A 24,175-nucleotide genomic window follows, 5' to 3' on the forward strand; every position below is an offset into this window, starting at 1 on the left:
AGGTTTTCCCCCAACTAATGAAATAACTTCTTTGCTAATGAAAGACAGGCCTTGGGAAAGGAGATTTCAGTGATAGCAAGGGGCTGGAGGAAGCCTGACAAGGCTCCAGCTCCACTGGGATATGTGAGTAAGCGCAGATCACAAGATGTACCTGAAGCCTGAAGGAGACCCCTGTCCCGAGGAGGATCCCCCCTAGCCCCCCCAGATGGATGCTCTCGTTTCTCTTGCTTTAGGGCAGGGATGGCAACATCGAGCCTAGCAAGCTGAAGGGGACGTTTCCTCCTCACCGCCCCTCGCAAAGCCCAGTCCCCCTCTGTCGATTAGGGGCAAGGAGGGGAGGTCCGACCCCAGGCAGATGAACGAACCGGGTGGGGAGTGGGGGGACCCTCTCGATGCCTCGTTAACCCCCCGCTCCCCGGGGCGTCGCAGCGGCCGAGGAGGTCGCTGATTGTGACAGCGGGACGCCGTCTGTCCGCCCGTGTCCGTCTGTCCGCGGGGGCAGGAGGAGGCGGGGCCGGGGCTCGGTGCGGGTGCGGGGGAGCCCGGCAGAGACAAGGCAGCCGAACAAAAGCCCTCGGCCGCTGGGAAGCATCCCTGGGAAGGCGACAGGCGGGGGCGCACCGGTAGGCCGGTCCTTGCCCTCCCACGAAGGAGCCGCCAGGCACCCCCCTCCCCTCCCGTCCCCCCGGGAGAAACGGCACCGAACGGGAGAGACCGAGAGGAAAGGAGCCGCGGGGCTGGGGGAGCTCTGGAGGCAGCTCGGACACCGCCCGGGGGCAGGAGGGGAAACGCTAGGGATCTCCGGGAGAGAGGGAAGAGATAGGGAGGGCGGGAAGAGCTTTTTGAAGCTTGTAATGCCTTCAAAGTTCGTTTCCAGCCCCGTATCCCCCCCGAATCTCTCATCCCTTCCGATGGCGTTTCAGCTCGGTTCGGGTGTGCTTTGCACCAGGCTCCCTTGGAAAAGCAGAAGGCAAGAAAAAAAATGTGCCTGGGAGTGACTGTTGCCAACCATAAAGTAAATTTTTGTAAAGGGGTTTTTTTTTATATTTTGTTTATGTTTTCGTTCGCTGTTCCACGTAACAGCAAGGCAGCTTGACTTCCGACCATTAACAAGAGTGTGTTCAATAAGATGAGGGCTAAAGGTACTGACCTCTGGCTCCGCTGGAAAAATGAATATAAATCACCTCGTTACATTTATGCCAAAAACAATAAAATTGAAAGGAGTGCGTGGTCAAGAGAAGTGCCCGCCAAAGCATCACTTAAAAATTCCGCGGATGTATGGCCAAAAATTATTTAAGAGAGTTACCGAAAATAACTAGCAATCGTGCTGGTGGTAGAGTACTCTAATTTCGCTGTGTTTCGGTAATTATTTTTAAGAGATGCATTCGGAACCGCTTATATCTGAGAGCTGGGATCCAAGGGTCTGTTAACTATTTCCTGTGTTTTGTTAGAGAATCGGCTTTCTCGTTGTTCCTGCTCTCCCGAACGTCCTAATGGCATTAGCAAGAGAGCAGGAATAAAGTACCTGGAGCACGGCTTGAATCTTGGAGGTTAAGGTCTAGATCAGTTAAAACATATTAATCGCTTCTGAATGGTCTCAAAGAGCATTCACCGTGTATTTATGTCAATAAAGTCTTGATTAGGGGCACGAATGGGAATTGACATCGCCCTTCAGCTCACCGGGGTACCCAGGGGTTTGTGGCTGAAGTTCCCGGTCTCTGAAGAGCAAACCTGGTTTGGTGTGTCAGAATCTGTCCATTACCCATACCAGGCCGGTGGGGGTTTTTTAAGCAACCATGAGAGCAACCCGCATAGTTAATTCGCTAACACTCACCTTTTTAAAATGCTATCAAGAAAGCAGTGTATAAGCGATGCCTTATGCTTGAAAACATTTTTCTTTCTGCATAAGAAATGGCCACCTTATTATTTAGGGGAGGGGTTAAGTAAACGCATCCAAATTCATAAACCAATAAATTTATAGGAGTACGCCGGAATGTGCTGGACCGAATCAGACGTATCATATAGGGAAGTGACCCAGTAGGATATGTTCCCCCCTCTCCGCTTTGATTTGTCCCTCATCCTCATCCCTTTCTTTGCACACAGGCACCCACACACGCTGCCGTGTGCGCTGCACGGCGCGCCTGGATACACAACTTTTCTGCTACACCTAGTTGGAAACCTGTCCGTGAAACACTTCGTTTCCACCCAGCCTTTCTTCAGATATCCCGTTTCGTGAGGCTTCTTTTCAGATCAAGCCGCTCTGCGTTTCTTGCTTGTCCGGTTTTCCAATATTAGCTGTTTTCCAGGATGTCCTCCCCCCGCGATAGATGCCCCTGCACCGAGCGCATCTGCTGGGGCAGCCGGGGGGTCCTCTCGGCCCCCTCCATCCCCGACCCGCTCCGCTCCCTGCCCCGGGCGCGGCGGGAGCGGGCGGTGGGGACGGAGCCGCCGTGTCCCCCCCTCCCGCCGCCTCTCAGCCCGCAGGTGTCACCTCCCCGTTAGAGCCCTCGCTGCTGCCAGCTGCGCTCCCACGGCCGGTGCGCCGGGGGGCAGCGGGGCTGCGGTCATTCCCTGTATTTTATCGACCGCCGCCTCTGGGACAGATGTGCTGAGCCCGCCGCAAGTGGCAGCGGCACCGCCACCACTGGTTTATCTGCCTTTCTCTGTACCTGGGGCCGGGGCAGGGCCAGCTCCGAAAGCCGCTGTCAGAACTGGCGTGTTTCGACGGAGAATAACACAGCTCGTGTCTCCGAAACGGCCGCATCCTCCTAGGATTCGGGAAGCGCCCCTCGCAGTCCGCTGGGACGCGTCCCTACCGGGTTGACCTCGCGCTAGGAGTGCTGCAAAGATGAATAATTCCCCTTCGGAAACTGGTCCTTTCACATCTCGTACTTTATCTACTGCAGCATTTCTACATTAAAAAAAAAAAAAAAAATTACATATGGGCCCGCCAGGTCCGAGCCTCCGAGCTCCGGCCACGGGGACCAGACCGGGAAAAGCGGGTTCTCCGTGACCCGGGGCTGTGTGGGGCTGGTAAGGTGGATGCTCGTGTTCCCTGGTATAAATTAGCCCAAGTGTATTCTACTGATTTATTTATTATTTTTTCCCAAACCGAGGGAAAGGCATTCTCCGCGGCTCGTGTTGACAAATAACTCCTGAGCTACCTGACAGTGTTTCTCCAGTTGTTGCCCATATGTCTAAATACCCTCGAAGAGACGTCAGCGCCGTTTAGCAAAGAGAATTACCTCAAATGAAAACCAGAAGGAAAATGTTTTTTTCTCTTCTCCCTTAAACCAGGTTTACACCTGATGGCACTAACACACAGGAAAGATTTTTTTTTAAATTCATCCTTATCTTCCCCCATAGCAGCGAACGGGAGACGGGAGCTTTTTCTTTCCCTTTTCCTTTCTTTTATTTTTTTTTTTTTAATCCATACCTTCACTAAATGATTTGTGTTGGTGTTTGTTTAACGACGGGTCGCTTCGGTAAACAAGACAATCAAAAGAACATTTGAGACTACGTGGATCCATTTCTCTGTTGCTTGTAGAAGCCTGGACACCCAGAGGAGTTGTTGAATGCCTCTCCTCCCATCCTCCCTTTATTTACCCAAATGAACACAGGGAAAGCTTTTAACCGAAGGGAGATTTAAGGTGATGAGCAGCGAATAGGCGGTCGGCACTGGGAGCCTGGGTTTCGAGCTGCAGCCTTCCTTGGAGTAAAAAGGATGGAGCGCACAGCCTTTTATGCTTTTGTTGACATTTTTTTCCTCTCGAAAAGCGAGACCCTTTATTTTTTTCCTCGAAATATTCCGACAGTTGTCTTGCCAATGTAATCTCATTTTAAACGACTGTTTTAGCCGAGCTCTCCAACCGACTGGTTTGACAATTATTGTAGGCTTTTGAGCCTCTCTTCTGTTTTTAGAGAGGACTGTATAATCCTTCTTCCCTCCCCCCTCTCCCTCCTCCCTGGCTCTCTTTTTCTGCTCTATCTACTGTTTTTAGGAGCCAGCACTTGGAGCTGAGTCTGGGTTTGGGGTTTTGGGGTTATTTTTCGGAAGACTAGAGAGACGGGGAATAGTCCTACTCCCTGACAAAGAGAGGAACCCCTTTCGTTCCACGTCCAGTTCTAAACCGCCTCTGCCTCCTGATGTAGGAAGGTCTCGTGAGTTTGCTCTTTTTGTTTGGTCTGTTTGTGAGACCGTTTGGGATTTTTTTCCAGCACGTCTCAAGACTTGTTAAAGCCTTCCTCCTCCATCCTCCTCCCCCTCGAGGCTCGGTTCACCCTCCCACAGCACATCAGACCCGTACTCTCTTAAAGGGAGGGGAGGGGGGGGACAGGGGAGACGGGGCTCCAGTCGAGTTCTCCCAGTTCCGAGAGGCCTCGGCTGCTTCTCTCCTTCCTTCGGGGAGACAGAAGGGTCCCATGGATAGTGATGGCCAAAAAACAAAAAAACCAAACCCACAAGAAACAAAACAAACAAAAACCCCGCTTAATACCCTGAAATAAACAAAAATAAACTTGAACGGAGCGGGCTGGGCAGGTGAGAGAGGGGGAGGCGCCGAGGGGAGGCGCGGGGGGTCCTGCCCCCCCCATTCCCGTCCCCGCGACGGGCGCCAGGGGAGAGGGGAGGGGGCGTGTCCGGGGCGCGGTGACGTCACCGCCCGGCGCCAATGGGAGGGGGGGAGCGGGGCGGGGGCGGCCAATGGGGAGCGAGGTGGGTCCGTGAGTGGCATTAAGGGAGGGCTCGGACGGGGCCGGGGGGGGGAGCGAATTGAAGGGAAGGGTGGGGGGGCTGGGAGAGAAATGAAGTTGTGCTAAAAGGCTCTTAGCCATCAAGAAGTTATTAGGCATTTCTCAGCCGCAAATTAGGGATTCTTCATTAATACCAACCTCGACTCCCCCCTCCCCCCCCCCCGTTCTGTGAGAGGGAGAGTGTGGGCGCCGATAAAGGGGATGGGGAGGTAGCAATGTCTGTCTGCCCGTCCGTGTGAGGAGCGGTGACAGGCGCAAACTTTCCCCCGTGCCATTAATGAACCAATTAAAGAGTTGGGCTCCTCACCCCGGGAGAGGTCTCTGCAGGCTGCCGGGCTCAGGGACTCAAGGTAGGTAAAAAGAAGATCACAGCCCACCACGAGCTTCCAGGCTCAGGAAGGAGTCGCAGTGATGCGCAGGGCTAGGCTGTGGGTCGCTTCCCCCCGCTGGAAAAAAAGGAAAAAAGAAAACGATTTGGTTGGAAAAATGGGATGTTTGTGGGGGGAATCCGGCTTGCGGCAGGGCTGGGCAGAGCCTGTTTCCCCTGACCGGGGCAGCTTCCCCTGGCTCTGGCCGGGACTGCGGGGAGCACCCGAGACGAGGGGAAAATTAAATAAAAAAGAAGCAAAAAATACTCCGGGGCTGGCAGCGCGGGGCGCGGAGCGGCCGGTGACCTGTGCCGGGAGCTGGGGGCTGGCTCCTGCCTTCCTTTCCTTCTGCTCATGCTGGGCACACCTGGGCTGGGGAGGGTGAGGGCTGTGGGAGGAGAGTGCGGGGCAGAATCCTCCACGGGCGAGTGAGTGAGATGGGAAAATATACTCCTTTTTTTGTTTGTTTGTTTGTTTGTTTCCCCTCTGGTGGGAGAAAACACTACGCCCGCCGGAGGGTGGTTGTTGCTAACTATTTCTCGCGGCTCCGCTGGGGCGTTGTGTAGCGGCTTTCTCACCCCAGGGCTGCTCTTGTCTTCACAGAGGCTCCCGAGAAGACCCCCAGTGCCCTGCGAGGCAGCCCACGGCCGGGCCGCTGGGGCCTCGGATTGACAGCGGATCAAGGGAAGAAACGGGATTATTATGACCCTCTTCCGAGGAGCGATGCTGCCAGCCACGAGTAGGAAAAAAGGCCAGAAATTCCTCGTTTGGTTGCTGTCCTGTGCCGCAAGTTTCTAGCTTTTTTTTTTAAATTTTATTTTCCCTGCGATTTCTTGGAATCTGAGCTGCATTGGATAAATGCCTTTCCCATCCGATTGACTCTGCTTGTCAGAGAATTTTTTATTTTTTTTTTTTAAGAGCACCTCTCCGGTCTTGAATACTTGTTTGTATTTTACGCAACCGAACGGTTTCTGAGAGAAATGGCCGCGCTCAGAATCACTGCCTGATGTTCTGGAGAGAGGAATTGCAGCTGAAAGTTCCCCTTCCACCTTTGGATGAATCTCTGGAGTTTAAATTGTAGGAAGGAAAGGGGAAAAAAACACGATGAAAGAGAAGTCCAAAAATGCTGCCCGGACTAGACGGGAGAAAGAAAACAGTGAATTTTACGAACTGGCGAAATTACTACCCCTGCCCTCCGCTATCACCTCTCAGCTGGACAAAGCATCCATCATCAGACTCACCACCAGCTATTTAAAAATGAGGGTGGTTTTTCCAGAAGGTAAGTGGGAATGCCTAGTGGCGTCTATTTACCTTCCTATCCAGGTGTCGTTTGTCGCTTTTAACTTAAAAAAAGGAAAGAAAAAAAGTAACTCGCGCGGGGCGGTGCGCCGGGAGGCAGGATGCTCCGAGCTCTGTCGGAAACACTTTCCCTTTGGTTCCTGCGACAGGTTTGTTGGGGACCTAGGGTGCTTTTGCCAACGCTCGCAGGCACTGAGCTCTGCTGCGTGTTCTCTAACGCACACGCGGGCTTCCTTTTCACCTCAGCCTCCCAGTAAGATTTGCATCCTCTGCCAAACACGTGCACGGCGAAAGAGGGGGCGATTCACCCCTATTTATAGCCGTACTATGGAGGGAGTTAATATATGGGTAAATATTTACATAAGCCTATGCAAAGTCCTAAAGCCTTAGTTCAAGTATGGAGCAAAGGTGCGGTGTACAGGTACAGCACACGCGTGCAGGCTCGCACACAGCCTAAATAAATAACTCCAGCACACCGAATCGCATCGTGGATGTGATGCATCTCTCAATTCGCAGGCATTAATCGACCTCAGAAATTTTTAACAGGGTTCTAGTACTCAGTCATATTAATTCCCCTGCCTACCCAACGCTGCAAGCCCAGAATTAGAGTCTGGGCCTGATTTTCCTCCACGATGAGGCAACAGTAAACTTAACGTTGGCTTCCAGGGCAGCACCAAGAGTCCTGCCTGTCCAGCAAAAGCAGGCTTAAGCGTCCTAAAGTTTGTCTTGTTTTCGAGTAGTTAGGATTTAAAGCGACCGTCTTGGGGCTTCTAGACCAGCTGCCAAGAAAAACGAACAGCAGAGAAAGTTAAGACAGTCGGAATAAAGTTCTCCTGTATTCTCACTCTATTGTTTTCATAAGTAGCAGGAAACAAAATAAAAAAAAAACTTCAGTAATCTTTCCTCTAGATCAATCAATTGAGATGCTGTTTGCATGCAATAGAAAGTATTGAGAGCTTTTTTCTCCGACCTAATAACAACATTCACTTCATCTTTCGTTAAAAAGACTGTGACCATGAGAAACAGTATAATATAGGCACGTCCCTCTGTGTTGTCTGTACCTATACCTCGACTCAGTCTGTCGGTCTGGCTCTATTGTGTTTTACAAATCGAGAGTGAGTACAGAGCCTGTTTTGTTTGGTTAGTCTTTTTTTTTTTTTTTTTTTAACTTGATTAAGTCTGTGAACTATTTGTCCCAATTCTACTTTTTGGAAGCAAACATGCAGTCGGGCAGTGATTTGGACAGGGGGAGGTACATCACCCCCACCCCCAGGTTACATATGAGCTCTTGAACCTAGAGTATAGAACTGTAATTGCTAATCCAGTGCATCTTGCAGTAGTTTCTTTAAACAAACTTTCATATCTCCGAGTCACTTAGAAGCAAAATAGCGGATAAATGAAACCTTTAAGTAATAATTAAAGGCTTCATCGAGCCACTTTTCTATGTGATAATTATGCGGAGCAGCCCTCTGTTTCAAAGGAGACTGACTTTGTCCTTTATTCTGTCAGCGCATACTTTATAAAAATAAAGATCTTGCAAACTCGGATGCCCATGATGTTCCTAAAAGGATTATTAGCAATGATTTGTCAACTCCTGCGGTCTCAGTAGGCCACCTTTCTGCGTGATTTCGAGCAGGTCTCGTCAATTACTGGTGCCTATGTAGCGGGTTGTTTGATCAGAAGAAGCATATGGTGTTGCTTGTAGGCTGTGAGTAATCATGGGAAGAGAAGAATAGTTGATCCCCGTCCCTCGGTGGCAGCGCAGGATGTTTGAATGCCCTGGGGAACCGTGTGGCCAAGTGCGCCGGGGCCGCTGCCGCCCGCCGCTGATGCTAATTCGAGCGCCGAGACGGAGAGGGCGGCAAATAAAAAAAAAAGAAAAAAGAAAAAAAAATTAAAGAAGAAAGAAAGAAAGAAAAAGAAAAAAAAAAAGGAAAAAAGAAAAAAAACAAGAAAAAAGAAGAAAAAAGAAAGAAAAAAGAAAAAAAGGAGAGAAAAAAAGAAAGAAAAAATTAAAAAAAGAAAGAAAGAAAAAAGAAAGAAAGGCAGCGAGCAGGCACGCTCCACGCGTGGCCGCCCCGCATCCCCGAGGGCAGCAGGGACCCCAGCACTGAGCCTGGGGGAGCCGAGCCGGGGATCAGGGGGGTTTTCCCAGGATCCCCGGGAACCGGGCGCTATGGCTCCTCCGGGAGGGGAAGAGAGGAAGAGGGAGGTGATCCCGACTTCCCCGGCCAGAAAAAAAGAAGTCATCGCTTCTCTGGAAAGGGAGGACAGGGCAGTGGCAGTCAAGGAAATTAGGCACCCGAAGGAAAAGCCTTCCTGAAAGTAGGAGGCAGAAAGTAGCGGTGTTGGATGGATTTAATACGAGGTCCGTGCGCTTGGTTTTCCCTGGAGAGGGAGAGCGATACAAGCATCGGGACAGACACGAGGAGTTGGCCAAAAGGCTGGAGGGAGGCTGGGGAGCGCGGCGAAGCGTCATGTCACGCATTTAAAGAGATCTTGGAGGAGTCAGGAGAGAGAGAAATGCTGTCTAAGGAGCGAGCTGCGCTTCCAGTGTAACTCATCTACCCTCTCCTCGGTACAAGAGCGAGTTTCCATCTGCCCGGAGAGGGCTCGCATAGGGGCTGGTTGTAAATAATCACGTATGGAAAGATAAACGCTCCTCACCGCGGGGCTGGGGACAGGGGAACAGGCGGAGAGAGTCGGTGTGCATTTGTCTGCATATTTTTACGACCGATGCTTTCCTAGAGAGAGAGAAGCTGGGTAGATTTCGGGTTCCTTTTGGAAATAAGAGAGTTTTCTGGGAGCACAGTGCCAGGAGAGTCACACACAGCATCGTCACAAGGGGGTTCCGTCTCCTCCCCCGAAATCCAACACAAACTCGGTGGCACCGGGCAAACTCGATAAACCGAGCAGAGATTTTTTCAACAAGTTTCCTCTTGTAATGTCTGTGTAATTCTCACAAGCTATTAAAACGCCCGGGTTGTTAATTTTACCCCCGATTTCACTTTACTGGATTCCCAGTAGATTAAAACTGTCAAGGGCGAAAGTCGTTCAGCGCTCGGGTACCTTCCATCCTTTCGGTGCTAAAACTTCTCCGGAGGACACAGCCTGCAAGACACACAGTAGTTTTTTATGATCGCACAGCCCTTGGAAAGGCTGCATCTGCTAAATCGCTGAGGACAATGACGAAGATTTTTTTTTTTTCCAGCAGAACGTCCTAATAAATTCACTCGTAAGATACAGTTCGTTAAAACAAACCAACCAACCAACCAAAAGCTAAACCTGCATTTTAACATTAAGCAGTCGAGTAATATTGCCGCAAAAAAATACCTGGGAAAACCTCAGGGATGTTGAAGGACTATAAGGATTTTCCTTCCAAAAAAATCCGGACCCTGTAACTAGCGGGGTTATTCTTTACTGACCCTCGCCAGTATACAGAACTGAAGGGGAAACAAAATGCCATATACATCAAGAAAACCTGATTGGCGCTAGAAATAGGTGTTTGGTTTTCCTTTGTGTTTTGGGTTGGTTTTTTTTGGGGGGGAGGGGTGGTTTTGGTTTGTTTTTTTTTTTGAGCGGGGAGCTTTTTTGGTTTTGTCTTTCTTTAAATCAGGAATATTTTCAGGGTCCTATCCCCCTCAGGCTAACAGAGAGGGAAAGGAGGGTGCGCGGTCTCTGTTCTAGTGGTGACAGATTGTTTCGGTGCTGAGAGGATTTTTATTTTTGACACAAAAGCAGAGGCTCCGTTTACACATACTTTTGCAGAATCATGATGGTTAATATTTCAATATAGAAACCCTTAATCTTGTTTTATTTTAAAGGGGGAAGAGATCAGCGGGGGGAAAAAAAAAATCCGTTTCCCACGTGGATAGGTGATTTAATGCTGTTTTTCTTACTGCTAAGGGAAATGATTGAGCATTAAGTTTCAGTGTTTATTTTCTTACAGAAGTTTTTCTCATTTAAGCTGCAGTTTACTCTCCACGCTGCCTCTCTGTTTAATTCCAGTTTTGATGTGAACTTAAAATGTGAAGTGCAGAACTAAATTGTTAGCATGATCGTTGAAAAAGCAGATTTATGTGTTAAAAACAATACTCAGTGAGACGAGTGGATAAAATGGTGTTTTCTTTAGAAATCCCTTCTTAATAACATACGGTCGTTTGGAGGCCGTGGGAGGATGTTTTTCAGCTTGCATACAAGTAGTGCGTGTTGGCAAGTGAGTTGGTGCAAACCCTTCCCTCCCCGTTTTCCTCGGAATAAGAGCTGCTTGAATTTGCATCTTCTGCAGAAGTGAAGGAGTTTGCGCTCCAAAATTTTCCCTGATTTTTTTTCCCCACCTCTCCAAGTTGGGCATGGTTCTGTTTGTTTGCTTTTCAGAGCACAATTCTGTTTCCCGTGTGTGCCAAAATGCTGGTATTTCTTTAAAGAGCAAATACGTCTCGGCATTATTTCCCCTCACGTTTTCTTAAAAGGGTTGTTTGTTTAGTCAACAGGACTTTTTCTCCCTCTTATTATTATTTTTACAAAGAAAGCGGGATGCTTACTTATCTCCGCTTCAAATGAACACATGTGATTTACCGAGATAATAAATCTTTACAAAACCTTGCTAATGGCATCCGCAGGCAATTGGAAATGAGCAGCGGTGTTTTTTTAAAACAGACCTTATTTCATTTCATCTGAACCCTCCGACGGAGATCCACTCCTTCAGAGAAGCCTCATTTGGCTGAGATTTTGAGTTATCATTAACCGGTGCCTGTTAAATTAGCTGAGAAATCAGCCCTGCCGGGCGTTAAGCGATGGCAAAACCGGGCGCTGGCGGTAGGCTGTTTAATTAAATGGTTAATCGAATCAAGCTAATTCCTCTACACAATATCCTGTTGCCTTTTCATTTTCCGATATCTAGGATGTATAGCTTCTGTCCCTGCGTCTCTCGATGCCGCTATTTCTTATTTTTCCCTGGACAGCGAGGGGAAAACGACGTCCTTGGAGATGGGGACCGAGCTGGCTCTCGCCCCACTCCCCCAAGAAACACCCGCGCCTCGCATCTCCCCAGAGAAGCTGAAGGAGGGACAAAAGGCAGCGGCGGTGCCAGCGAGGGGCGGGGGGAGATGGCAAAGGTGCCGCTTTCGGAGGAAGATGGAATCCCCGCACCCAAAGCTTTAAAAGCGGCTCCGCCGGGCAGGTTGCGCGAAGCCGGCGTGCGGGGCCGGGGGGAGGCGGGCCCGGCCGACCCTCCTCGATCCCCCCGGAGCCCCGGGGGAGACTGGCGGGCCCCGGCCTGCTCGGTGCCGCGGGGAAAGGGCCGCATCCCCCGCTCCCCGCGGGGCCAGCATCCCGGGGCAGGGAGCGGCTGTTACAAGGGCAAAGCGAACGCACCGCGGCAAAAGCGGGTGGAAAGCGCCCGGGGGTGGGGTGGGTCGGGTCGCCACCCGGAGAGGGAGTTTTAAGAAGTGCCTGGAAGCGAAAAGCGCGGTGGAGCTCCTTGACCCCAGCTTAGGGAAGAGCCCCCGCTGCCGCCTCCGCGGGACAGCGCCCAGCGCCCCCCGAGCCGAGCCCTCCGAGCCCCTCCGCCTCCCCATCGCCAGCAGCAGAAAAGTCTCCGCGCCCGGGGCCTCGTCTCCAAGGCGGCACCTCTCGGGCATCCGTGGGCATCGCCCGCAGCCTGGCCGGGCCGGAGGGGCGCGGGGAGAGTCCCTGGGAGGGGTTCCCGGGAGGCTCGGCCCTCAAAGAAGAGGGTTTGGAGCTCAGATCGAGCTCCCGGTGATTTTTTTGAACGGGAAGGTCAAATAGTAGTAGTTTAGTATGGTTTAGTATTTGATAGGAATGGTTGGACTCGATGATCCGAAGGGTCTTTTCCAACCCGGTGATTCTATGGTTCTATGAAATGGCCCGTCGTGCCGTCGTGTTCGCTGCCGTCGATTCGGATCGCGCTGAGGTTTCGTGACGGACAGTCCGCTGGGAAAATCGTAGCGACCGCTTTTAAAAGCTGGCAACACAGAGTAGATCAGGGCTCGCACCTTCTGGCCACCCCACCCCGCTACCACCTACCCCCCCGCCCCCACCACCTTTGCCATTGCCAGGCAAAAGAGGGGGTCGAGGTAAGTTCTGCGCTGCAGATGCTCGTAGAGTGACAAGGAACCCGGAGATCAACCAGGGTCAAGGAGCTTCCCGGGCCTCCTGGAGTCTCATTTCCCTGTGCCTGCCTTCCTCCGTCTCTGCCTAGATCAAATCAGAGATGAGTGAGGAGCGCCTTCCCCCTTCCGTGGGACAGAGGAGCTCCTTGCGCCAGTATCGCTGCTGGGTAGGGATGCTATTCACCCAACCCCTCTATTGGCTGCCCGCATCAAGACTTGCATCAATCCAACGATGAGGGGAAGGACGGGGCCAGCGCAGCCCAGGTTGGCCCTGAGCCCGGCTTGGGGGACAGGCTGCTTGGTGCTGGGGGTGGGCACGGCTGGGGACTAGATGTTTCACTTGAACTTGCCAACTTAGCTACCCCGTGAAACAGAACGAGATGCTTTTTGACGTGGAAAGCGCGGTGGTTTTCCATGGGGAAGTGCTGAGAGAAACGATGAGTCAGCACGCTCGTTCCGAGCAGGATCCGCGCAGTTTCTGCGCATGCTACTAGGTGATGAGATTGTTGTTCGCAAGCTAAGCAAGAGCCTGGATAAAATTCCTCGCTTTCCTCCCCCCTTCCTTCTGACGGCGGACACTTTCTTGTGGCCCAAATTGTTTATCTTCTTAGGAAAAAAAAAAAAAATCCTTGAGTGGAGGAGATTGTTAGGTAGGAGCCTATAATCTATATTTTGTCAAGAGTATCAAACTCATTCCGAAAGAAAAGCTCGATCCATTTATTTTTGCTGGTTGAATAGCACAGCTGGATGATGCCTTGAGCTTAGGCTCGGCGATTGCTCATCATTCATTCGCCAAGAACTGGCCTAAATAGTGCCTGTGGGATTAGGTCAATTTTAGTGGATCTACTTCGCCTCATTTGGTTACTAATTGGTTTCTTGTTTTATAAATCGAAATCTCATTTTCAGGAAATTACAAAACTCGTGCAGTCAGTCCATTGAGGTAATCCGCGGGTCGGGGGTATTTAAATGGAAATGGCTCTACAATGCATCGAGTATTAAGCAACAGTAAAACTTCGCCTCTATTTCCAAATGAAATGTGAGCTCGCTAGCTCCTTAGATCCATAATAGATACACCCCTTCTAAGGCTACTTATGTAAATATGATAAATCAGACCTTGGTGGGGGAGGGGATGCAGAGAAGAAAGCGAATTTTATCTGCTAAGGTTAATGTGGTATATCTTGGAAATCTTCCAAAATAGATTATGTTTTGCTTTGTCTTCGGCCACTTTAGCTGGGAAAATCCTTCGCCTAAAAACGATTTAGTTATCCTTCCCCTCGCAAAGCTGCTTGTTTCTATTCCAAACCTATTATGCTGCTGGCTCTCCAAATTACAAGAGAATCTTTAGATCTTGTTTCCAAGCGTAATCCTGAAGCAAAAGGGAGAGCTGATTTCCTTGTTTTGTTTTAAATAGACAATCAAAGGATTTGCAGAATTTTCTGCGGTAGGTCAAGTGCAAGAAATCACAGTTTGCCCCTTCGATAAAAGGAAATTGGATGTTAAAGCGAACGCACAGGAAAAAGAAAAAAGGGAATATTAATGGAGAGGCTTTCTCGTATAATCTTTAAGAAGAGTATTTAAGGAACATCAGGAGAGCCCGTCGACTCGGGAGAGGCTGGGATTTGGCAAGGAACAGAAATAGCCTCCGACTTGAAAGAGCTGAAACTTCTGAGAAGTACACAAAGAACCGTCTCACGTGACGGGATCTCAAAAAGCCGGTTCAGGTAGACAAGGGAGAACGTTTAATTATAAACCATTAACAGAGCCAGCCCGGGGTTTCCGCCCGGAGCCCAGCGGGGAGTTGGGCGCCCGAGGAAGAGCCGCTTGCCGGGGGAGGTTAACCAGCGCTGCCCACCGGCTGCTCATTGACCTGCCGGGGACGGGTTATTTTCCCTTTTAGAAGAAGAAGGATCAGAGCCGTAAACTTCGATTAATAAGCAACTTCAACCGTAAGCAGGGAGCGCAGATTTAGCTCTGAATGCAGAAAACTGTCGTCCAGGTTTCCTTCTAGACTGAGGGAAGTCCCAGAGAGCAGCCCTGGCTGCTTCTGCTCTGAAGGGGCGTTCTGGCTCCCCAGCAGAGAAACCACCGAGAAGTTCGTGGAAAAAACCAAACATACAGCGGGTTTTTCTCTCTTTTTCTGCTCAAGGTTTACCAGCTCCATGCTGATTCCAGGGGGCGGAGGTGACCCTCTGTCCCGGCGCCTGGCTCCCTTGGCTGTAGGGGAGGAAGGCAGGGACCCAGAAAGAAGTCACAAGGTCCCCGTTAATCGGGGTGGAGGAATTAAAGGAATTTAAAGGAATTAAAGGAATTAAAGCCTGGCTTTGGCCGGCACCTGGCGCTGGATACACGCCGGGGGTGGGAGAGGTGGGGGTAGGCAAAGAAGATGCCCCTGCCTGTGTCGGGCTGCGGAGTTAAGAACGGAGGGGAGGAGTGTAGGAGCAGGGAAGAGACAAGCTGGCGTGAAGAGGTGGACGAGCAAAGGGGGAGAAGAGGGTGAAAGGCGGGGATGAGAGGGACGAGTCGCTGTGGCGCTCGGGCGGTGGGAAGGGCTGGCGATGCCCCTGGGATGCCCCGTTCGAACGGCGCCGAGGAAATCGTTAGCTTTGTTTAGACCGGCAAACACCTAAGTGGAGCCAGTCAATAGCGAGGGATGCCCGTGGCTGCCGGCTGTCACCACCTCTCCAGTTTGCCTCGAAACAGCCGGAAAACGGGGTCTTGCCTTCCCCGAACCCTCCCTGCAGGAGGGAGACCTGGCCGGCTCGGTTCTCCCCACCCCGGCCGTCAATCAGGATTTGTAATTTTTTTTTTCATCCTTTTACTTTATCTTAGTGTCTGTGCGTGTCAGGCTGAGCCTTATTTCATAGCACAAGCGTAAAAGGTTTTCACTGTCCCGTTCAAATTATTTCAGCAACAATACAGCAGAAAGGCACCACCCACAAGTAGTTTTACTCCGGTAGAGTAATTTCTGTCCGGTTTTTCTTCCTCCTCACTTTGAGTAGAAGAAAACAGAGTGATGCCTGAAACATTAGACAGGTCCGGAGGGATTCGTTTCTGGAGGTGGCTATTTGGAGGCAGATCACATCCTTCTGCAGGGAGACTCATCCCACCTGCCAGAGCAGCAGAGACGGGGGATGGTGAGGAGGGAGGTGAATCCCGGAGTCCTGGCTTGGTGGGGCAGGAGGGAGGACTGGTCTGGGCCGCCTCAGAAGCGCTTTGCCGCAGCCGTGAAACCGCACTCGGCTCAGCCACGGGTAGTTTGCTTTCCGTGGGCTTGAGTGGGGGCCGCTAAAAGGGAAAACGTTTTAACGCGGGGCTCGGCGAGAGCTGGAGGAGTCGCATCTGCTCGCTCCTCTCTCCCTCCTCAAACAGGTAATTACAAATATTCCAGGTTAGACAACGGTGGCCCCGAGGACAGGAGGTCACCGATCAAACTGGAAAGTGATCTCTGGCTAGCAGGGGGTCTAAGCCCGTCCTTATCTCTCTCCCTCCATATCCTGCTGGCTAATTACCCGGCAGGTTGCAGCCGAGCTTTGCCTTCTGCAGGCTGAGGCTCTGGCAGGACCTATCCACATCGCTGGTCCGGCCAGAGCTTTCTCTTCCCAGACACCGTCGTGCCACGTTAAGCGCATCCTTCTCTCGACATAGAAGGCTTCCTCCAGCATACTCCTTTCTTTTATTTTAAATAGCTCCCGGTGTTGTCCAGAATACCTTCGGTGATGGTAGGAAAAAGGCGCTTTCCCCAAGTTCAGGGAGCCAGTTCCCAGCAGCCGAGGGCAGCACTTGACAGCCCTTTTACCTAGCACGCTATTTTGCTTAGGTCTCAGTTAACTTCACCGTTAACTCAGAATAGGTGCTTTTCTCCCATGGGAGATAGGTCTTGTAAAAAATCCACAGAAGAGGCTTCTCTCTGCAACGAAATCTTATCTAGTTTCCCGAAGTGCACGTGTATTAGAGTAAATACAACCAACCAACAATAACAACAGAAAACAGAGGAAAAAAGTGCCTCTCCAGCAGGCCATCAAGAGCCAGTTTTTCATCTCCTCACTTTACTTTTTTTTTTTTTTATGTGCATTAAATAAACAGGACTTGGAGAAGCCTGGGGCCACTCCAGCCGAACCAGCCCACTGGACAATGTTGGACGGGAACTGGGATCCCATCTTTTGCAGGTACTGGTCTGGAAACGACAGCCGTATGGTATTAATGATTAAAGAAACCATTCCTTCTTCTAAGCCTTTAATTGCCGCCTTGACTAATATTTAACTGTTCACATGTTTAATAAAATAATAAAAAAAAAGTGTGCGGGAGAGCTTTAGGAAAATGAACCGTCGCGGTTGAATGTCGTGTGATGTAATGGAGTTGTGGTTTGGTCCCTCCGGGTCCTTTGCCCCAGCAGTAGCCAACAGGACCCGCAGCGAGGGATCTCAGCGTATCCCGGTGTGTCAGAGAGCAGGAACATGACTTCCCCCCAAACTCCTGACAAGGTGACAAGTCCCAGCAATACATTGGACTTCAGGGTGCTGTAGAGATATAGAGAGGCTCTAGAGACAGGTCCGGGGAGGCTGCCCTGGACTCAGCAGGCACAGAAATGGGTATAGACACGAAAGACGTAGGACACGTTTGAAAACTCACTGCTGTCTGAACTGTTAAGGAGTATTAACTCTTATGGTCACCGCGCATTTTTGGTAGGGTTATATGGCGTTTTGTGAGCCTTATAACATTCAGAAGTCCCATCTACGTCTGCTGAAACATGCCAGCTAAATTTTGATAAATAAATAAGTTACTTTATGGAGAGTTTTAGACCCTCCTCGCTAACTTAAAGTCTCCATAGCAAATATTCAAGCGCTGAACCCGCCAGAGATATTTGGAATGGATTTAGAAATCCCAAGCATTTATAGAAATGCTTAGGATTTCTAGCATCGACTTATCAATCACTGGGTAGCCTGAAGCTCTTCTCAGGTACTTCCCAGGTATTTTGCATGACCGGAACCTTTTGAGCTGTATACCTCTAAGAAGCAGGTTGTATCTAAAGAGTCCGGGAGCTTTGCACTTGCCCGTTTTCTTCCGACTTTTTGAATGATCGCAGCCTGAACAGGGATGCCCGTTTGCTAAAATATAAGATATTTCACGGATCTACCTGTCTTCATGGATGGACCTATCTATCTATTAGAATCATAGAATCATTAGGTTGGAAAAGACCTTAGAGATCGTCAACTCCAAGAGCACCTGTCTACTACTAAATCATGTCCCCGAGAATTATATTTATGCTTCTCACCCCTCGACCCTTTCCCGCAGACGCTGGACGGTTTCATATTTGTCGTGGCTCCGGACGGCAAGATCATGTACATCTCGGAGACCGCCTCGGTGCACCTGGGCTTGTCGCAGGTACGCTGGGGGGGTGGGGTTTGGGGTGGGGTTTGGGGTGCCCCCAAACGACAGAAGAGGTGCGATGAACCCCTTCCTCCCCCTCCTCCTCCTCCTCTCTCACAGGTAGAGCTGACGGGCAACAGCATCTACGAGTACATCCACCCCGCCGACCACGACGAGATGACGGCGGTGCTCACCGCCCACCAGCCCTACCACTCGCACTTCGTGCAGGGTAAAGTACACGGCTCCCCCCGTGCCTGGCCTGCGCGGCCGCGGAGGGCACCGCGCAGGGGCGGCGGGGACCGCGGCTTCACCCCTTCCTCTGCCTCTCGCCCTCCCAGAGTACGAGATCGAGAGATCTTTTTTCCTGAGGATGAAGTGCGTCCTGGCCAAGAGGAACGCGGGCCTGACCTGCGGGGGCTACAAGGTGCGTGCCCAAGGCCAGGAGCCCCCCATCCCTCCCTCCCTCCCGTCCTTCCAGCTCCCCTGCTCCTGCCGAGCGCGCTGCCCGGGCGGTGGAACCGGGAGCGGGGATGAGCCCGCGGGGCTGTCCCAGACTGATCCTCTTTCATGTGGTTCAGACCCAGAATTTCTCTCGGAGTTTCAGGTTAAAAAGCTCAAACCACAAAACCAAGCAATTGAGCTCCCTGTGGTGGTATTTTTTTGTTGTTGTTGTTGTTTTAAACTGAACCTCGCACAACCACTGACGTTCCCGAGGTGTCTGGGAAGCCGTCAGGTGACACAGTGGGAGCCCTGGGTTAATTTATTTCCTTATTGGGTAGCTCGTCAGCTTCAGGGGCAGCTCTCCAAGTCAAGGCATTTGCCCTGGTGCTTCACACGCTTCTGCTCCGGGGTCCACCTGCACAGCGCCCAAGAGCGCTGAGTGGGGTACCTGTAACTCAAGGAGATGTTGTGCCATGATGTGCTGTAAAACAAGAACATCTGTTGAAACTGCTCCGGGAAGAAACACCCTCATAAGGAAAAGTAAGGGAGGAAGTACACAGCAGTCATATGCAAGGATACATTAGGAGACATACTTAAATCTTCGTCCAAAGATATGTTCTGGCTACGGATTGCAGCTGCTCTATCCCTATAGTAGACATATCTTACACATGTGACATATGCACACATGTAAACTTTCTCTCACTCACATACACTCTTCATTACAAAGTTGTAGCTGCCCTGGCACTTCCGTGTCTTCCCTTTTTAGAAGAATAATAAAAGCTTGGTTAGGAGGTGGTCCAAAAACCACTTAAGTCAGTGGAAAAAAAAAATCTCATTGACTTTAATGGGCCTTAGATCAGTGTTGAACTCTTGTATGGAAAAACCCCAAACAGAAGAGCAGAAACCCCTCAGACTGTGCGGCTCTGCCAGGTCCCCTCCGTGGGCAGGGGCGTCTGTCACAGCTTTCCCTCCCTCCTCCCCCCTCCTAGGCAGCCCCCAAGCTTTACTGTGTCTCTGGCAGGTCATTCACTGCAGCGGGTACCTGAAGATCCGCCAATACAGCCTGGACATGTCGCCCTTCGACGGCTGCTACCAAAACGTCGGCCTGGTCGCTGTGGGCCACTCGCTGCCGCCCAGCGCAGTAACAGAGATCAAGCTCCACAGCAATATGTTCATGTTTCGAGCCAGCCTAGACATGAAGCTCATATTCCTAGATTCCAGGTAGAGCCGGGGTTATTTCCAAATCCCCAAGCTCCTCCCTTCTCATCCCCCAGGCCTCCTCTCCTGTCCTCTCACCCACTGATGTTTGCTCCTTGTGTCTCCTGCAGGGTAGCTGAGCTAACAGGTTACGAGCCCCAGGACTTGATAGAGAAGACCCTTTACCACCATGTCCACGGCTGTGACACCTTCCACCTGCGATGTGCCCATCATTTGTGTAAGGAGATTATGTTCTTGTAGAGACCCTGCTCCCCTTCTTCCTCTGCAAGTGGACTTTGGGTTTGCTAGGATTTACCTCTAGGTCATAATGGGAAAAGCCAACTCACTGGAGGGGAGAATAAACAAAATCTGCATCAGGTTTTAACGAAATGAGTCGTTAGAGAGTGAAGTCTGAGGGAGTTGAAGAGATCAGCAGTGAAAGGCCATTTTTCCTTCCTCAGTTCCCCGTTGCAGGAGAAAAACTCCACTGCACAAACCTCAGGCACTCAGTTCAGTTCAAATTCCGGCTAGGAAAAAAACCTTTTTTCTTGCTCCAAAACGACATGCCAGCGAAATTCAAATACGTTTGTTCCACTTCCACCAAGGCTCACAGATCCTGTCTGTGTATCTAATTTTGACTGCAGTAGTGAGCCCAGTTCGGAGCGATGTTCTTTATTCTATTTTGATATCATGATGACATTAATACATGGATAGATGAATAAAAAGGATATTAATTTCCGGTAAGTTCCCTTACAGAGAACGTAAGGAGAAGAGATAAAACCCAAAGCCAGATTTATAGAATTAAATCTTGATGACGATATGTTAGGGTGCGGGTGGGTAGGGGGGACTCCAGCCCCCGGCGAGCTCACCCTGCCCTACTGATCTCCCCGAATAGCCTTGGATAATGAGGGGTCCGACTCTCGGGGGCTGAGATCAGCCTTGCCCGGCGGTCGCCACCACCCTTGCCCACGGGGGTTTCTGTCCACGCTGCTTCCCAGCGCGATGCTAAGGGGTTCGCAGTCCCTCTCCTCGCCCAGGGGGGTCCGGGGATGCGCGCACCCCCTTCCCAGAGCCGCTCAAACCCGAGGCGGGGGTCACGCTGAGGCTTCTCTCCTGCTTTGTCCCCGCAGTGCTGGTCAAAGGGCAAGTGACCACCAAGTACTACCGGTTCCTGGCCAAGCACGGCGGCTGGGTGTGGGTGCAGAGCTACGCCACCATCGTGCACAACAGCCGCTCCTCCCGCCCTCACTGCATCGTCAGCGTCAACTATGTCCTCACGTAAGTCACCCCCCTGCGGGGACCGAGACCCCCCCGGCTGCCCAGCCCCCCCCCCCCCCCGCCGCCCCACTGACCAGGGCAGGCGCGTCAGGTCTGCGAGGAAACACATTGAACACTTTCATCTAGATGAAGGGTTTCCCGTCTGCCTGTTTCTTTCGAGAGGGGAAAAGATTTAGAGGTTTGTCACCCACATATTCTACTGCCCCCCCCCTTTTTTTTACAGTTTAAATGCACCCAGCATTAAATAAAATTTAATGCAGCGTAAAAAAAAAAAAAAAAGGTTTCCACGTACGGAGTTATTTATATTCAACAAACAGGACATCTGTTTTTCTTTTCAAAAATCTGGGGTTTGAAGTTCTTAATTTCATCCAGAGTCTCTATCAAAGCTCTGAGATTTCTTTTTTGTTCTTGGAGAGCGATCCTTACAGTGAACCACAAAGAAAGTTGGTGACCAGAAGGGTCAGTTAAACTTAAAAAAAAAAAAAAAGAATTAAAAAAAAAAAGTCGGAGTGACTGCTGAGATACCGTATATCTCAACGCATCCCCTTGTATTGGGGAATTGCTAGGTTGTGCTCTAGCTGTGCTGCTTAAACTGAAATACAAAGGCCCAGTGAGGGAGGAGAAGTTCGGCCCCGCTGTTTTGCAGTTTTTAGCGTTGTGATTATCAGCATCTCTCCTGGACACGGCAGTGGCTTCTGGCAGCAGCACTGATGCTTCGTTAGAATCGTAGGGACGATCAGGTCAGAGGTACCTCTTTGATCCTGGGGGCTCAATGTGCCTGTTTTCCACGGCTCAGTTTTTTTTTTTATTCTGGAGGCAAATGTAGGTGCTGGAAGCGTCTGAGAGGCACACACGCCCTCGCCCTCAATACACACTCCCCCCACCCCCAACCTGCGGCAATGGCAGCATCACTATCCTGGCGTGACGGGTTCCGTGCACCCAGAGGTGGCGAGTGGTTCGGTAGCCGAGTTTAGGACGGGCTTTCCCGAATGAAGCGGCTCGTTACGGAGGCGACGGCTGCGGTCACACCCGCAGGAGCGGCCGGCGAGGTGGGAAAGGGGCTCTGGATCAATGGGAGTGAGTAATCACTTTGGTACCTAAGGTGATAACGGGCGTCGCGTTCCTAGTTTGCATGACGAAGTATTCATTTGGGCCAGCATCCTGGTGTAGGAAGTAAACTACCACTCCTCTTTAAAGAAAATGCTTTTTATTCTCTTTAAAAAGGGATGCGAGATAATACTCCAGCATCCACCCCACCAGGATGCTGATTAGCAAAGGCACAGTAGCCTCTTTTCTAGCTATTCCATGCATTTGTATATTCATTTTGCCTGTTCAAGCCCCTCTCCGTATTTTTCGCGTTCTGTGCTCCTCAATTAAGTCCATGCACCTGCCGGAGGTGAACTGGGGGCTGGAAAGGCAGAAATCAGCATTTTGTAACGCTGAGAAACAAGGAACCCGAAGGCAACTAGCGTGCTTTGAGTGGTTTTGCACCAGAAGCGCTGAATGTTTTCTTACGAGCACCAGAGATTAGCGGCCGTTTCCCTTTCCTTTAACCCCGAAAGACTGGACATCAAGCGCGATTCCTCTGCCTCAGCTGCATGGAGGCACCGTCGTTCTGTTTTCGTGCGTGTGTATGGATTTTAAGAACGAGGTTCTCTTTAAGCCTGTTTTCACCCCGACTGAGACGTAGGAGAACTATAGGTGTTCCTTCAAGATTTCTCTTGCAGGACGAAGTTGCACTGTGGTACAACTCTTTGCTCAAATGCCCTCTTTGCTGAACTGCCTGGAGCACGGGGGACGGCGAGAGGGCAGAGAGGGAGCCCAGTTAGCTGAAATGTGGATGCTAAATGCTGGGATACTCATCACTGGCTGTGGCAACTGTCATGTGTTATGGGCGTCTGCAATGCAGGCACCATGGCTGCATTAAAACCTAGTTTGGATATGTTCAAGGCCTTGAGGTTTCATCTCAAGTGACAGGGGACAGGGCAAGAGGGAATGGCCTCAAGCTCTGCCAGGGGAGGTTCAGGCTTGACATCAGGAAAATTTTTTTCATGGAAATGGTCACTGGGCACTGGCAGAGGCTGCCCAGGGAGGTGGTTGAGTCACCTTCCCTCGAGGTCTTTAAAAGATGAGTGAATGAGGTGCTGAGGGGCATGGTTTAGTGATTGATGGGAATGGCTGGACTTGATGATCCAGTGGGTCCTTTCCAACCTAGTGATTCTGTGATTCTAAGCGTGCTGGGTCTTCATGAGGGCACTGCAGGAGAAGAGTTCATGTACTGCTTTCTTCTGCAGCAGGACTGACACTGCTGAAATTATTGCCCTGGGTTCAGGTGGCGGGTGTAGCTTCAACTGCATTATTATTATTATTATTATTATTATTAGTAGTAGTAGTAGTAGTAGTAGTAGTAGTAGTGGTGATGGTGCTGATAGTGCTAGTGATACGCCAGCCTATCGTTCAGAAAATAAATGAGCAAATAGGCCCTGACACGTGCCGGAGGCTGTAAGCAGAGAAAAGCTAGCTTTTAAATAGTGTGACGTAGTCAGCTTCTGAAATGGTAAACCTGGAGTGGAGGAGCGCTGTTGGGGAAAGGTTCACGGTAGGTGTCAGATTGGGGGATGTTGAAACTTCTTCTACTTTGAGTCAACTTGATTATCTTGATGAGCTATCCAGAGGCAACATGTCATCATTCAAATGAGGAAGGTAGATGGTGAAAATAGAGCGGAAATGAGAGGTCATGGGGACTTGAACTTTTCCTATGGTATGAGGTAGAATCCACTCCAGGAAGGGTGAGTCTTGTAGCATTCAAAACCCACAAGTTTTAATATGCTTTATTCTGTTACAAATCCTGTAGCTACTTCAGTTCCTTAAGGACGGCATTGGATTTTTCAAGTAAACTAGGAACAGCTGATATATATGTGTGTGTACTGCGGGTTCCTCCCACACTTCACCCACATGGCATCAGGTGTGTGGCAATATCACTTTGTGCAGATGCAGTTCCTGGCAGAGACACAGGTTTGCCTGCTGCAGCTTCATCATGTTATAAACTTGGCTAGAAAAAAACATGCTTGAAAAGAGAAAGAAAACCCTTTGCATATTGACACTTGTATATGGAAACCGAAGAGAAAGCAGAAGTGCAAACTCGTGGCCTTGTGGTCTGAAATAACAGAGAGTCGTGTTTGAGATTACAGCATGGAGCCTGAAGGTGGAAAGCCTCTTGCCAAAGAAAAGGCCTTTGAAAATAGGAAATGTTGTTCTTTCCCACTGATTTTTGGTGAAAATAACAAAAAGGACCATAAGCTTTGCAAGACAGGGCAGGTTTTTGAGCTGCTGAGTCCC

General features: G+C 50.5%; 1 protein-coding gene across 1 annotated transcript in view; it reads left to right on the plus strand.

Moving 5' to 3' along the window:
- Positions 1-6,022: 6,022 nt before the first annotated feature.
- Positions 6,023-24,175, plus strand: part of SIM1 (SIM bHLH transcription factor 1) — a 48,930-nt gene continuing 30,777 nt past the window's right edge. Inside the window, exons 1-8 of the mRNA XM_069851133.1 lie at positions 6,023-6,399; positions 16,637-16,719; positions 17,846-17,935; positions 18,041-18,149; positions 18,259-18,344; positions 19,383-19,582; positions 19,690-19,796; positions 20,689-20,836. Coding sequence (XP_069707234.1) covers positions 6,225-6,399; positions 16,637-16,719; positions 17,846-17,935; positions 18,041-18,149; positions 18,259-18,344; positions 19,383-19,582; positions 19,690-19,796; positions 20,689-20,836 — 998 coding nt within the window. The 5' untranslated portion in view covers positions 6,023-6,224. The remainder of the gene's footprint in view (positions 6,400-16,636; positions 16,720-17,845; positions 17,936-18,040; positions 18,150-18,258; positions 18,345-19,382; positions 19,583-19,689; positions 19,797-20,688; positions 20,837-24,175) is intronic.

Source organism: Phaenicophaeus curvirostris, chromosome 2 (genome assembly GCF_032191515.1).
Source record: "Phaenicophaeus curvirostris isolate KB17595 chromosome 2, BPBGC_Pcur_1.0, whole genome shotgun sequence".
In the NCBI taxonomy this organism is placed as follows: Eukaryota; Metazoa; Chordata; class Aves; order Cuculiformes; family Cuculidae; genus Phaenicophaeus; species Phaenicophaeus curvirostris.